General features: G+C 41.8%; 1 protein-coding gene across 4 annotated transcripts in view; it reads left to right on the top strand.

Annotated features, from left to right (window-relative positions):
• Positions 1-14735, top strand: part of thsd4 (thrombospondin type 1 domain containing 4) — a 558240-nt gene that overhangs the window by 114148 nt on the left and 429357 nt on the right. For all 4 annotated transcript variants that reach the window (XM_033021503.1, XM_033021512.1, XM_033021494.1 and 1 more), the window contains exon 6: positions 11281-11656. In XM_033021503.1, the coding sequence (XP_032877394.1) occupies positions 11281-11656 (376 nt within the window). The remainder of the gene's footprint in view (positions 1-11280; positions 11657-14735) is intronic.

Here is a 14735-nt window from a genome sequence, read left to right as displayed (position 1 = left end):
GCCTGAAGTTGAAAGGCACTACTTACTGCAAATGGTGGCTTGGGTGCTTTGGCTTGAAGTTAAAAGGCACTACTGTAAATGCACTTACTTCCTGTTTGCACTGTATATTGATTTTAGATAAAACACTACCACTTACGGCTGTGATTTTTGACCATCTTACTCAGTCCCCCTCCGCTGAGCAGATGCAGAGAATTCTTCCCATCAATGAAAAATAAAAGTGTTATTAGCTTTTAATTTTTTTTTGAGAATCTCTCTCCTGTCAATCACTCCATGAAAGCCACACCTTTTCCGGTGGGGGGGGGGGGGGGGGGGGGGGGGGTTATAAAACCCGGAAATGTGGGTGTGGCTCAGTCTCTGCAAGATGGAGGAGGGAGAGGTCACGACTCGGTGTCTTTAGTGGCTTTGCACCTTACTTCAAATGGTATGAAACTGCACTTGAATTTGGTTGGCCTTGCACCCTGCTAGAAGTGGTAAGAAACTGCACTTGAATTTGGTGGCCTTATACCCTGCTTGAAATAGAATTTCAAGGATTAGCCGTGAGTCAACTACCAGCCCACCAGCCGTGAGTGAGTGAGTTGCCAGCACAACAGGCTTGATTGACTGAGACGCCAGCCCAAGAATCCATTTGGCGCACAATTTGCATACTAGCCCTCTGGAAACCAGTCCCTTCAGCCCACAACACCATACTAGCGCTCCAGAAAGCCCCCCCCACCCCCAACTGGCCACCAATATTAGAATTGGTGGAGAGGTGGAATATTGCGTTGGATGACCAGCCCTCCTGTGTGATGCTGGGACCCAACGGGTCCCACTTAGTCTAGTTATCTATATAATTAAAAGTCTTATCTTGACCCTGTCTGCGCTGTATATTGATTTTAGAAAAAGCGCTATCATATATTGCTATGGTGTTTGGCCATCTTACTCACAGTCCTCCGCTGAGCAAGTCCCGAGGATTTTTCCCATCGATTAAAAATAAAAAAGTTATGAATGTTTAAAAAACCTTGAGATCCTCTCGCCTGTCAATCACCGCAATGAAGGTAATGCCCCTTCTGGGGGGGGGGGGGGGGGGGGAGGGGCAGGTCTATAAAACCCCGAATGCCTGGACGTGACAGTCACTCTGCAAGATCGCGAGGGAGAGGCCACGATTCTCATTCTAAGCTGTGAATCAACTGAACTGTGAATCTGCAATGTACTTGCAATAAATGATTTGTTAGCCCTTAATGACAATGCCAGTTGTTTGGCCTGCTGCCCTGCCTGTGCTTGAAATTGCAATGCTTTATTAGTTCCGACTGTGTTTGGAAGGAATACATGCTTTATTAGGCCCGACTGTGTTTGGTTCAAAAGTCCCGCTCATTTCATGACTTATGCTAGTGGCCAGGCGGATTGCGTAATTTCCGGTGAGTGCAGAGGTCGCGCTGTTGCGTAATTTCCGGTAAGTGCAGAGGTCATGCTGATTGCGGAAGTGCCACTGACTGCGGAAACCCCACAGTGGAGAGGCCACGCTCAGCCATGTGAGTATTCAAGAAAGTTTACTGCCATATATATGGTGTGTGTGGGTGTGTATATGCGTGTGGTGTGTGAGTATGAGTGAGTGAGTGGTCTCAGTGACTGAGCTGCCAGCCCAATAATCTATTTGGCCCATAATGTCTATACTAGCCCTCTGGACACCAGTCCCTTCGGCCCACAACACCAAGCTAGTGCTCCAGAAAGCAGCCCCCCACTGGCCAGCAATATTGGAATTGGTGGAGAGGTGGAATATTGCATTGGGGGACCAGCCCTCCCTTGTGAAGCTGGGACCCAACGGGTCCCACCTAGTCTAGATTGGAGATCTTTAGTTAATTGATGAATGTAGTTATGAAATCTAGTTATTCACATGGTCAAATGGTTCAGTGACCTATAAATTCAATGGAAGAGATAAAGGTGCTTTACAGAGTTAGTGGGTAACTAACCAACAAACATTTTGTTTTGTGGGTAATGCTGGTGAATCCAGCAGTACACAAAACCAAAGCACTGAATTCCTTGCCCTATCCCTTTCCCTTGCCCACACCCTACAGAGGGTAATGGATCGATATAAGACTGATGTGGGAGCCGATACATTCAAGACAGAGTGCAGTAGATCTTTAGATGTTAATAGAATCGAGGCATATGGGCTCAGTGGAGGAAAGTAGTGCTGAGATAAAAGATCAGCCATAATCTTATTAAATGGCCTGGCAGGCATGTGGACCTGAGTGGCCTACGCCTGTTTCTATTCATGTTCATATCAGAACAATCAACTCTGGGTTGGAATGACAGGCTGGGACTAGAATGGCCTTGAGTTGGGATGAATAGGGATCCATTGTAAATTGGACTGTGTGGGCAGTGGGAAAGGAAGTAAGTACTGGGTAGGCAGTAGACATGGACAAGGTGGGGAAGGAAGGGTTGAAGATCACCATGGTTCTGGTCATGGGGGCTCTGAGGAAGAGCCATGTAAAAGCCTACTCGAGACAGTAAGGGACACCATGGGCCGGGGTCTGCTCAGGCATGGTCTCCATTAGGTAATGCACAAGGGGGTTGTTATAAGTGCCATGAAAACCGTTTGGAGTTTACACACCCGAGACACGGTCAAAATTTCTAGTTGGGGCATTTGTCACACAGTATTGAAAGCTGTTTGCACATCCAGACTCCTCCATAGTTAGCATGATCTAGAAGGAAGTTTGTACACTTTGTATAATAAGCTCAAAGTCTGCAACTTTCTTGTACAATTTCATTGAAATTGAATCACAAATGTGCAGCAACCTTTGCCCCATGTGACCCAATTTCTATTTCAATATATTTGTATTTTATTAAGGCTGTTAACCTGAATATTGTGGAGTTCCTTGTTTACGATCATACTCTCCCATTTCCCCCATCCCTTTCCTCGGGGCCTGCCGCTGCACTTCCTGTTAATTTCCTAAATTGTCTTCATTGAGACTTAACTCCGAGTATCATGAGTTGGATTTCTTGACATCAAATTTGGTTTGCAATATTTAATTATATTCATCCAAGTCTAGGCAAACACATATCTTTGCACAGTTAACATGTAGAAAAATAATTGGAAATATTCAAACTTTTCCAGATGGGAACATAACCTCTTTTCAAAACCAGTTTTTGTTCAACAACTTAGTTTTTTTTTTAACTCAAACTGTTCAAGTCACTCTTTGTCCAATTCCGTTTGTGATAACTAGTTAAGGTGTTTTAAGGCCACAAGAAAGAACATCATTCCGAAAAGCAGCCATTGAACTGTTTTCATTGTTTCAATTATCACAAAGCAAACTGTTTCCCATATGGCAACAAAAATCAAGTCAAGGCCTGAACTTTGTGCATCCTCTTGAAAAGCAGAATATTTTGGTTGCTTGAAAGTTGTAATGAAAATAACAAAACAGCTGGAAACACCCATAGGTCAGGTAGCAACTGCAGAGAAAAGAATCAGGGTTAATTTGAGTTGATGACCATTCACTTCACAAATCCTTTCCAGTCTTTTGTGTCGGAAAACACTTAAACAATAATATGAGCTAAATTCCATCCTATCAAATCAAAAGTATCCTGGAGAAAAAATAACTTTTATTGCTTTCATTCAAAAAAAAAATCCAATAAATTTAATGGACGAACTAAATCCTAATCTGACACAGATGTAAACAGTTCTGGGACGTGATGCCCAGCAAAACAATGTGCTCAGCATAGTCCTGAAGCTAAATACAAAATGCTTGAATCAGTCGGCAGGTGAGGCAGTCCCTTGGAGGGAGAAACTTTGTTGATGTTTCAGGTTGCTGGCTCCTTATCAGTACAGGATGAATGAGGAGCGTAGAACATAGAAATCCTGGGAGCGGGGGGGAGGGGGAAGACTCCCTGCTTTGAGAGGTGGGGGACAATTCCCCCCATGTTTTGTAATCCGGACTTTATCGGACGCTTTCTAAAGGCTGAATCGGCCTGTTCACCGGACCTTTCATCGCCCGGCGCGGCTTAAAATGAAACTGCCTCATCAAAGCAGTCGAGGGTTCCGATGTTGAAGCCCCGACGGCTGATGAAAGGCCCTGCGAACGAGCCGATTCAAGTCCCACGATTCTGGGCGGACGAAGCTGCTGTTGCTGGAGTTTGGAGTCGGTCACCAACCAGGTCAGCTCCCGATGTTACTGGACACAGGGCCCACGGCCGAAGTCTTGCGTGTGTGCGCGTATGCGTGCGTGCGGCCGCCAAGAAATTGGGTCCCCCCCATGTTTTGATAGCGATTTCTGTGCCTGAACATAGCCATTCTCTAACGGCTGATAATGAAAGAAATTGTTGTTTTATCAACTTTGATCTGCACGCTATTGCAGACATTCTCTTCTCCACATCTTTCTCCCACACTGTAATTAAAACACTCTTATTTTATAAGGTTATGAGCATTGTTCAGAAATGTTAACTCTGTTTCCCCCTCTATGGATGCTGCCTGACATGCTGATTGTTTTTGGCAATTGTTTCAGATTTCTGTGAGCTAGAATATTTGCTTTTCCTCTGGGTGTGGTCCTGAAGCTAGTTATTTGGCATGGGGTTATTAACAGTAAGGATAAAAAGAGGTCAGATTTGATATTGCCTCTCTGCAAGCCTATTGTTTGCATGTCAGCATTTATTGTTGTTTTGGGGCAAGCATACTGTGGCACCAGGCAAATTAGTTAAACTTAGTTTATTGTCACATGTACCAAGTTAAGGGCCTGTCCCACTGTACGAGGTAATTCAAGAGTTCTCCCAAGTTTTCCCCTGATTCGAACTCGGAGAATGTCCGTAGTGGGTCCGTAGGAGTTCGTGGATGTCTCGTAGCGGCTCGAACGAGTAAAAAGTAACAGTTTTTTTCATCACAAGCATTTTCTTACTCGTGGACATTTTTTACAGTGTTGAAAAAACGTCACAAGTTTACCGCATTTCCCGAGTAACGACCGTTACTCGTACGAGCCGCTATGAGACATCCACGAACTCCTACGGACCCGCTACGGACATTCTCCGAGTTCGAATCAGGGGAAAACTCGGGAGAACACTTGAATTACCTCGTACAGTGGGACAGGCCTTTTACAGCGAAAAGCTTTTGTTGCCTGCTAACCAGTCAGCAGAAAGACTACACATGATTACAATCGAGTCATCCAAAGTGTCCAAGATCCATGATAAAGGGAATGATGTTTAGTGCAAGACGTCTAGTAGAGTCCAATTAAAGAAATTCCTAGGATTTCCAGTGAGGTAGATAGTAGCTCAGAACCACCCTCTAGTTGTTCATAGGATGATTCAGTGCCTGATAACAGCGGGCGAGAAACTGCCCCTGAATCTATAAGCATGCTTTTTCACACATTTGTATCTCTTATTCAATGGGAGAGGAGAAAAAGGGGAGTGACTGTGGTGGGACTAATCCTTGATTATGCCGCTGGCCTTGCCAAGGCAGCGTGAGGTGTAAATTGAGTCAATGGAAGTGAGGTTGGTTTGTTTGATGGTCTGGGGTGGTGGGATGATGGGGGAAGGGAAAATATATCCAAAATTGTTTGTGCATTTTTCAGTGGAGATTTAAAAAATATAAAGGGAAAACTATTCAGACAATTCTTTGAATTGTGTCTTTGAATTGTGTCTTTGAATTGTGTATTGTTGATGTCTTTACTATTTTATTTTTATTTTCTTTTGTCGTTATTTTTTGTTTTGTTTCATTCCGCTTACATATTTTGTATTCTGTTTACTAAATTTTGTAAGGTGTCCTTGAGAGTCTTGAAAGGCGCCCATAAATAAAATTTATTATTATTATTAATTCAAATCAGATTTTTCTTGGAATACTTGCCCAGAGGGAGGAAAGTGGTGTTGGACATTAGTTCTGTTCAAAATATCTTCTTTTCCACCCAGTTATTAGGGTTGACTCCAGCCAAAAGAGTTCAAAAGCTTTGGAATTATCTGTAGGGTTTTATGAAAATTCATGGAGCAGTTTTATCTAATTGAAGAAGGCTTTCCCAGTGAATATGCCTCCTGAAAAGTCAAATCATTATAAGCAATAACAAGTACATTTGTTTAAAATGTTTTTCAGTCATGAACCTTATTGGTAATGACCAGCAATTAATCGAATCATTCACACAAGTCGTCTCTAATGCCTGGAATATATCCTGAACATTTCTCTGGGGCTTATATATGGCTTTGATAAATGGGGAGAGTTGTTTCCACTGGCAAGAGTGTTGGTGTCCATAGGTCACAGATTTTACAGATTTGCCAAATAATCCAAGGAGCAGGGGTGGGAAATAGAGCAAAAACTATTTTACGCTATCTAATGTGTGGAATGCATAGCCCAACAGTTGGCGGGGACAGCTTCATTCGCAACTCAGGACAGAATTTGATTCATGGGGAAGATAGAAATTTGCAGGGACCTTGACCTTCAGACTTCTCTGTTGTGAGCAGTGAACAGGATTTGGGTGGAGGATCCTGAAATCACCACTCCCACAGACAGCTCTGGTGGTATATTTTGATGTTTTGCTCCAGTTAAACGTCCATTTCTGATGTGTGCAGAGGAGGCTAAGAAGCGACCTTACAAAGTTATATAAAACCATGAGGGCTTTTAACCCAGGATAGGGGAGTCCAAAACTAGAGGGCATCAATTTAAGGCGTGAGGGGAAAGATGTAAAAGGGACCTGAAAGGCAAACTTTTTCCCACAGAGGGTGGTGCATACAGACTGAGCTGCCAAACGAATTGGTGAAAGTGGGTACAATCACAACATATAAAAAACACTTAGACCTGGATAGGAAAGCTTTGGTGGAGGGGGGTGGAGGGTCAGGTGCAGTCAAGTGGGATGGCTCAGTTAAGTATCTTGGATGGTATGGACGAGTTGGGCCGAAGGGCCTGTCTTGTTGCCGTACATTTTCTTTACAAAGTTGAAATAGATTTTTTTTTAAGTTAAAGATTTTTAAAATATTAATTTTACTAAAACAAGATTAAATGAAAGAAATGAATAAATTTTAAATTATTAAAAACAAAAATAAAAATAAACAAAGAATTATAGAGCCATACAACACTGAAACAGGCCCTTTAGCCCAACTCGCCCATGCCAACCAAGATGTCCCATCTACACAAGTCCCTCCTGCCCATGTTTGGCCCATCTCCCTCTAAACCTTTATTATCCATACACCTGTCCAAATGTATTTTAAATGTTGTAATAGTACCTGCCTCAACTACCTTCTCCGGCATATCTATCCCTATATCCGCCATCCAAAATGTGGAAAAAGTTGCCCGTCTGGTTCCTATTAAATCTTTCCCCTCTCACCTTGCCTGCATTTAACTATGCAATCTTGGTTGGTAATTCTGTTCATATATAATGAAAGGGGTGTTACTTCTACCAGCCATGGCTGTCATAAAATTGAGGAGTCAGATGTGATGTACATCCAGCTCCATTGCTCAGTAGATTTATTTTGCTTTTCACTGATGAGGTAAAAGATTAGGGTTGTCCACATCTAACCTTCTGCCTGTTTGCATTTAGACTTTTGGACGAGAGATATAGCACAAAAACAGGTCCTTTGGCCTAACGAGTTCGCACCAATCATCGATCACAAGCCCTATCCTACACACTAGGGACGATTTACAATTTTACTGAAGCCAATTAACCTACAAACCTGTTCGTCTTTGGAGTGAGGGAGGAAGCTGGAGCACCGGAAGAAAGCCTATGCGGTCACAGGGTGAACGTACAGATTCCGTACTGACAGCACTGTTAGTCAGGATCATACATGGGAGTCTGGCAGCAACTCTACCACTGTCGCACTGACTCAACGGGTTAGGCAGCATCTGACCTATGTTGCAAAGCACAGACATGGAAGCAGGGAGCTGATCCATGCATTGCATCTGGCTGGCGGTTCACTGTGGAATTGCCAGCCAGCCAGCGTTGCGATCTGGCCCATTGCATCTGGTGAATTAATTCTTTAATCTGTTTTAGAGTTGGTGCACTACTGACCTTTACACGTGCTACACATTCCTCAGTAAGTTTCGCTGGTATGGAAAAATATTCATGGTACTTTCTTCATGAAAGCTAGTTGCATGCAGTGGCCTCAAATTCTAGCAGGTTACACAACTTTGTAGTGCATTGCGTGAAATTTAATCTGAAAACTTGAAACAAGGAACTGAGGATGCTGGTTTACCGAGAAAATAAACAAAATGCTTGAGTAACTCAGTGAGGCAGCATCTCTGGAGAACATGGATAGGCGACGTTTGATCTGATATCTGATGGCTTATGTGCACATAGAGAAGTTGCAGATGTTCAAATCAATTTGATGTAAACAACGTGGGTCTCAAACATTGAAACCAGTCTCAGCAAGAGGTTTGAGACCTGTTTTGGCATGACTACCTGGACCACTGCTAGGGAGATTGAAGCGCCTTTCTTTTCCAATTGGCTTCCTTCCTTAACTTTTCATCACTAGTGTTTAACACCTTCCCCTTCTTGGCAATCTCAGGCCACCTTCCCCCTCCCCTCAAAGTTTGGACAAAACACAAAATGCTGGAGGAACTCAGCAGGTCAGGCAGCATTTGTGGAGGGAATGGACAGGTGACATTTTGGATTGAGACCCTGGTCGTCATTCCCTGGTCTGAAGAAGGGTCCTGACTCGAAACATCATCAGTTCAGTCCTCCACAGATGCTTCCTGACCCACTGAGTTCCTGTAGCACTTTGCATTTTGTTCAAGATTCAAGCATCTACAGTTCCTTGTGTCTCTATCTTAGTTTGAGTCTGTTTCATGCAAGGAGCAAAGGGGAGCTGTCCTTGGCATTTCATGACCTCAAAAAATATTTTCTGACTATCCTGTAGTTTAAAAGTCAAGGACGAGTCTCACTGCAGTCACTCCCTCTTCTCCTCTCTCCCATCAGGCAAGAGGTACAGAAGTTTGAAAAAGCATACCTCCAGATACGATACAAAATGATAAAACATTATTTATCCCAGGAGGGAAATTGATACAGGACTGTGTCTTCCCAGCTGTTATCAGGCAACTGAATCATTCTCTCACCAATCAGAAAGCGATTCTGACCTCCCATCTATCTCATTAGAGACATTCAAACTGTCTTTCATCTGACTTTACTAGACTTTATCTTGCAATAAACGTTACATCCTTTATCCTGTATCTGTCCACTGTGGGCAGTTTGATTGCAATAATGTAGCAATGTTACAACATTTTGAGATTTAAAAAATCAAGTCTGCAATTTATCCCATAAGATAAAGCATAAAAAATAAGTTTAATTTGATACCTAATTCACTTTCATATCTTCAGTATTAAAACAAATATGGCCATTTTCATACTCGGAAATTAGCATCTTGTTCCCTATTGCTTTTGCATTGACTTAACACAAAAGCTGTGATCGAGGACAGTCAAAAGCTCATAACTTTCTTAAAAATTAAGAGAACTGAATGAAAATGTCAGTTATTATAGATTGAAGCATTCTGAAACAAATATAAAACATCTTACTTGGATGACCTGAAAGCACATAATTAGTTAATTACATAATTGTAGTCTATTACAAAATTGACCGTTGTGACGGAAATAGTAATAAACACCCAGACTGCCTTGAAAATTAAAAGAGTTGATATTCTCAAGATTAGAACTTTAATATTATTGTATTATATGCTGTAAGTCCGTAACAGATAGGTAAATATATTACAATTTCTAGCAATAGACCAAGTCTTTATGGAGAAGATCAGTTGCTAGCTGGTACATTGGCATATCATAATCAGTAACATCATCATACTCCTCAGATTGTAACCAATAAGCAACTCTGTACACCTTGTTTTTCCTCAACTTTTCAATGTTGGCATTGTAAACTACAAGTTTTTGCTCTTCAAACCACACATGACATGCCTTTCTGCCCACTACTTTCCCATTAAGAAGATCCTGTAGATTCAATTTCTTAAGAAAAGGATATATTTTTTAAATAGCCTAAGCATCCAAATAACAAACTAATCCCATTCACACAAGAATTCACAATATAACATGATTTTTAAATCTCACTGTCATGAATTTACATGCCAGATGGAAGGAATTTGATGTTTCATTCCCATAAATTAATCTAGTAACATCCACTCAATATAATCAAATTTTTTATTTTTTTGCACAATACATGGGACTAAAACTGATATTTAGTATAAAAATATTGACTATGGGTAGACAATAACACAAAATATAGACGATTTAGATGCTCTTATGACATGATTGTCCAAAAAAAAAATAGTATTTAAATCATCTTGCGAGTGGGTTTTTCTGGAACGCGATCAATTGGAACGTTGCTTTTGCGGTGAATTTGAACCCCATATTGGCAGGAAACACACTGCCGGTTCATATGGGGCCCAAATCACATTTTCGCAACGTACAATTTGATTAAAGCCATCCCCACAAGCAAGTTTATATGTAAAATATACGACTTACCCGTTGTTTTGTCCCGTTCATGCGATCCGTCACGTTGTAGTCGTTGAGGGCATTAGAAGTGCTTTTTATTTTAATCTAATTATTAAATTGTCTCGTGATTGAAAAAAATAAGGAACGGAAGTCGGATCGAATTTTCTTCAGCAGCTAGCAGCCCGAGGAAGTCCGCTGACAACAGGCAGGAGAAAACGGCATTTTAATCCCGCCCCCCCCCCCCCCCCCAAAGGTGCCAAAGTTGCGCACACGGCCAGTGGCAGAACTGCAGCGCCGCTGAAGGTAAGTATTGTAACATCGCTAAATATTGTACTGTCATTTTATTGACTGGATAACACGCTACAAAATGCTTCTCTCTGCATCTCAGTACAAGTGACAATAACAAACTAAACTAAAAATTGTGGGATGTTCTTTTATTTGGTTCTCTGCAAGAGTTGCTTCCCTTGGAGTTTCCAACTTGATTGCTAGACTGGAGATATACCACATGGAAAAATTCCCGTACAAGACCTATGTGGACGGGTAAAAGCAGATTGAAAGTTTCTTGGTTCTCTTGGAATAATGTTCATATGTTTGTAAGTTATAAGAGCAGAATTAGGCCATTTGGCCCATCAAGTCTACACTGCCATTCAATCATGGCCGATCTATCTTTCAGTCTCAACCCCATTCTCTTGCCTTCTCCCCATAACCCCAGAAAAACTTCACTAATCAAAATTTGGTCAAAAATGTCTGGAATTTTACATTACTTATTGGTAATATTGTTAATATTAATATTTTGCAGTCATTATGCCTCACTATCGTAATTAACTTATACATGCCTCCTTTGGGTTAGGACATGGGTGATTCGTTAAGTGCCCGGCAGACTAAGATTATCCTTTATCCATTGGCAGGAGACCACAGAACACAGAGAGATCAAGGAGATTGCAGTCCGGAGGTTTTCATCAAACCAGCTCCTCACGCTCCCTGCACAGTGAGCAAGACCAAGCGGACTTGTTCCGCTCATACCAGCAGCAGGCGAGCACGAGAGTGCGAAGATTGAGTAACTGGGGGCGGCTCTCTCGGCCTCAAAGCCAAGATTCGCCTTTGCAGCAGAGAGATGTGCCACAACCTTTTCAGCCACAGCTTGAAACCCGACTTCGAACGGATGGACAAGCTGTGACAGAGCGATTGATAAAGCAACAGCTGCACAGGGTACCAAGGCATCCCACTGCACAAGGCTTCAGTTGTCTTGGTGCTTTCAAACAGTCCAAGTCGTGTAACCCAGAGGTATGATCCAATGTTGCTACGTGCTGTATTGCTTAATGTTTATTTGTATTGCTGGCTGATTATAAAAGAATGTTGGCTCTGGGGCGATACATGGTCATGTTTTGTTTTGTTTAGTTTAGTGTCACGTGTACTGAGGTATTAAGCCCAAATTGTCCACGCCGACCAACATGCCCCATCTACACTCGTCTCACTTGCCTGCGGTTGTCTCATATCCCTCTAAACCTGTCCTATCCATGTACCTGTCTAAATGTTTATTAAATGTTATGATAGTACAGTAAATGGTGAAAGTAGATTTAGATCTATTTTAGACTCTTTCATCTTAAATCTGAAGATGTCCCATTCCTGACTACTGGCTGAGCAATTTAGGCCTGATTCCTTTTTCTATCTCACATATTCCTACCTTTTTTGTTGTTGCTATTTTCACATTGAACTCAACTTTGCTGCATTGATTCATTTCCAGACTTTCACCTTTAGATCAGTTCAATATCTCATGTAATTCAATTAAAATAAAGGAGTTATTAAAACAAGAGGGATTTTTTTCCCTTTATGCTTGTACTACCAGTTGTAATCTTGAATGTCTTTCCCATAAGTGATACGTTAACCTCAGCCCCAGCCTTGAAAAGTTAAAGTATCGTTGCTTAATTTGCTGAACTATCTCAATTCCAACCTACCTAATCCCCACAGTTTGACAACCTATAATACATAGAGAATTTACTTGTTATGATTTTACTCTTTCGATTACCTAATTTTACCCAAATATTCTCAATGTAATTTCCAGAATACCTCTATTAGGAGAGTTATTACATTGTTTATTAAAACCATGTCTGGTTCTGTACATCCTGAAAATGTTGTGAGTGCAATAAATGTTTAATCTAAGTACAAATCTGCTTTTATCACAGCCTACCATATCACAGGTACCATGTACATGATTATTCCTATCACAGAACCATAGTTCTTGCAAGAAAAGACTGCTGATGCTGGTTTATACCAAAGGAGTTACCGAGTGGGGCGGGCAGCGTCTCTGGAGAAAGAGAATGTGTGACGTTTCGAATCAGGAACCTTCTTCAGTCTGAAAGTAAGGGGTGGGGTGAGTGGGGGGTGAAGAGCTGGAGGCGAGAAAAGACCAGTATCAATCAGCCACACATGGACTCAGGCAGTGTATAAGTGTCACCCATCCTTTTTCTCCAGAGATGCTGCCTGACCTGCTGGATTACTTTGATACATTCTGTCCATCTACCGTAGTTGTAATGGGCCTGTCCCACTTAGGCGATTTTTTAATGCAACTACAGGCGACTAGTTTGTAGCCACATGTTTGCCGGTGGGCGCCGGGAGTGGTCTCCTCAGTCGCGCAAAAAGTTGTAGCGTCTTTTTGATCGCTGCTAAATTTTCAACATCTTGAAACATTTTCGGGGACGGTGGGTTTGACGCCAATAAGCGTAACTTGACTTCTCCTGACGTAGGTGCTGTCGTAGGTTGTCGCCAGGATGACGTAGGTTGTCACCGTTTTTTTGGCGACCTGCTACGACTATGACAGTCGCCGGCAGTTGCCTAAAATATCACCAAGTGGGACAGGCCCATTAATGTTCTAACTCTTCGATAATGCTTGCACAGCCATGTCCATTAACAAACAAAGTGTTATCCAGCCAAATCCTCTCTACCTCGAGAGCTTTTTAATTTCTGTTAACATTGGCTTTGAATTTCCTGGTAGCCCAGAACCACTCACTGACTTCATGGCAACTAGGTCTGCACCTCCTCAATGAGGATATTCCAGTGACAATATGGTCCAGGAAGCTTTTACTCTGACCACCTGGTGAGGAACTGTGCAATGGAGGGTTGGAGGACTTTAATTCCCATGTACTGTAGGTGCTTCAACTTGCAGCCAACGCATACACCCGGGCTGAACCAGCTGTCAATTAGATTAAATATTTGAGAATTCTCTGACCCACAAATACTCAGAAATATTTAAAACTATTAAACATTTACAATACTCTTAAGGAATGTTTAACAAATATCAAAAATTAAAACAAAATTCTTGAAACATTGGAATGCACTTAAAGACAATTCAACATGTAAAAGTTAACTAAATTCAAATAATGTAGTCTGATACTCTCCATTGCAAACATTTCTCTCCGATCTTTACCGCCTAAAGTGGCGACTAGTTTGATTGGACAGCGTTCCTTTTATACCTCCCAGGAAACTGGCTCTTTGAGAAATCAACCTTGTTTGGACGTCCATTAGAGAAAACATTGAAGAGATAAATGAAGACTTTTATTGATTATCATATGAAACCTTCTGTCATTTTTGTAGGATCTCATGCATAACCCTCCAATGTCCACTATTGTGTCTACGTGAACATTGATAAAACATGGTCTCTGCTTCTTTAGCTATCTTGCCGCAATACCGTACTCGCTCCAATCAGTCCAGTGACATATAGCCCTTCAAGAGCTGCAGGTGTATTGTTCATAGTGCAGGTGGGCTTGCTCTTTGCATAACTTTCCCAAAATTAAGATACGTAATGTGCCAGGAAACTGGATCTTAGAGAAACCTTGGTGTGTCGTTGACAAGTCAGCAAGTTCAGGACCTTTATCCACTTCAGGACCTTTATCCACTTCCCTGATTCTGCCTTCACTCTACTCACAAGTTAAACTCTCTCTTTTCTTACCCTGCTAGTTTAAATCCAATTCCAATGCTCATGGCTTTCTGCATGGTCACAGGCGCCATTTTGGATCAGGTAACAGCCATCATTTTGACATTGCCAACCCAGATTATTAGCAAGTCTCTTCTGTGGTGCCAAGAATGCAAATTCTTCCCTTTAGTACAAGCCGTGCTGTCACCCACTGTTCTTCTAAATCTTCTTCGTATTCACTTTGTCAATTGTCACACAAAGAAATAAAGATGGCCATACTTGAGACTTATTTATTGGTTCAGATGAAATGGGTTCTACAAAACCTCAACCATATTTCCATGTCATGAAAGCTCACAGAGAGTATGGCTGCCGTTCTTCAAGATACTTAAATTCCAGAGATATTTTGAGATATTTGTTGTGAAGTCTTTGTGGCTCTTATAGCCTTGTTTGGAT

Source organism: Amblyraja radiata, chromosome 1, assembly GCF_010909765.2.
Source record: "Amblyraja radiata isolate CabotCenter1 chromosome 1, sAmbRad1.1.pri, whole genome shotgun sequence".
In the NCBI taxonomy this organism is placed as follows: domain Eukaryota; kingdom Metazoa; phylum Chordata; class Chondrichthyes; order Rajiformes; family Rajidae; genus Amblyraja; species Amblyraja radiata.
This window is presented reverse-complemented; position numbering and strand designations above follow the sequence as displayed.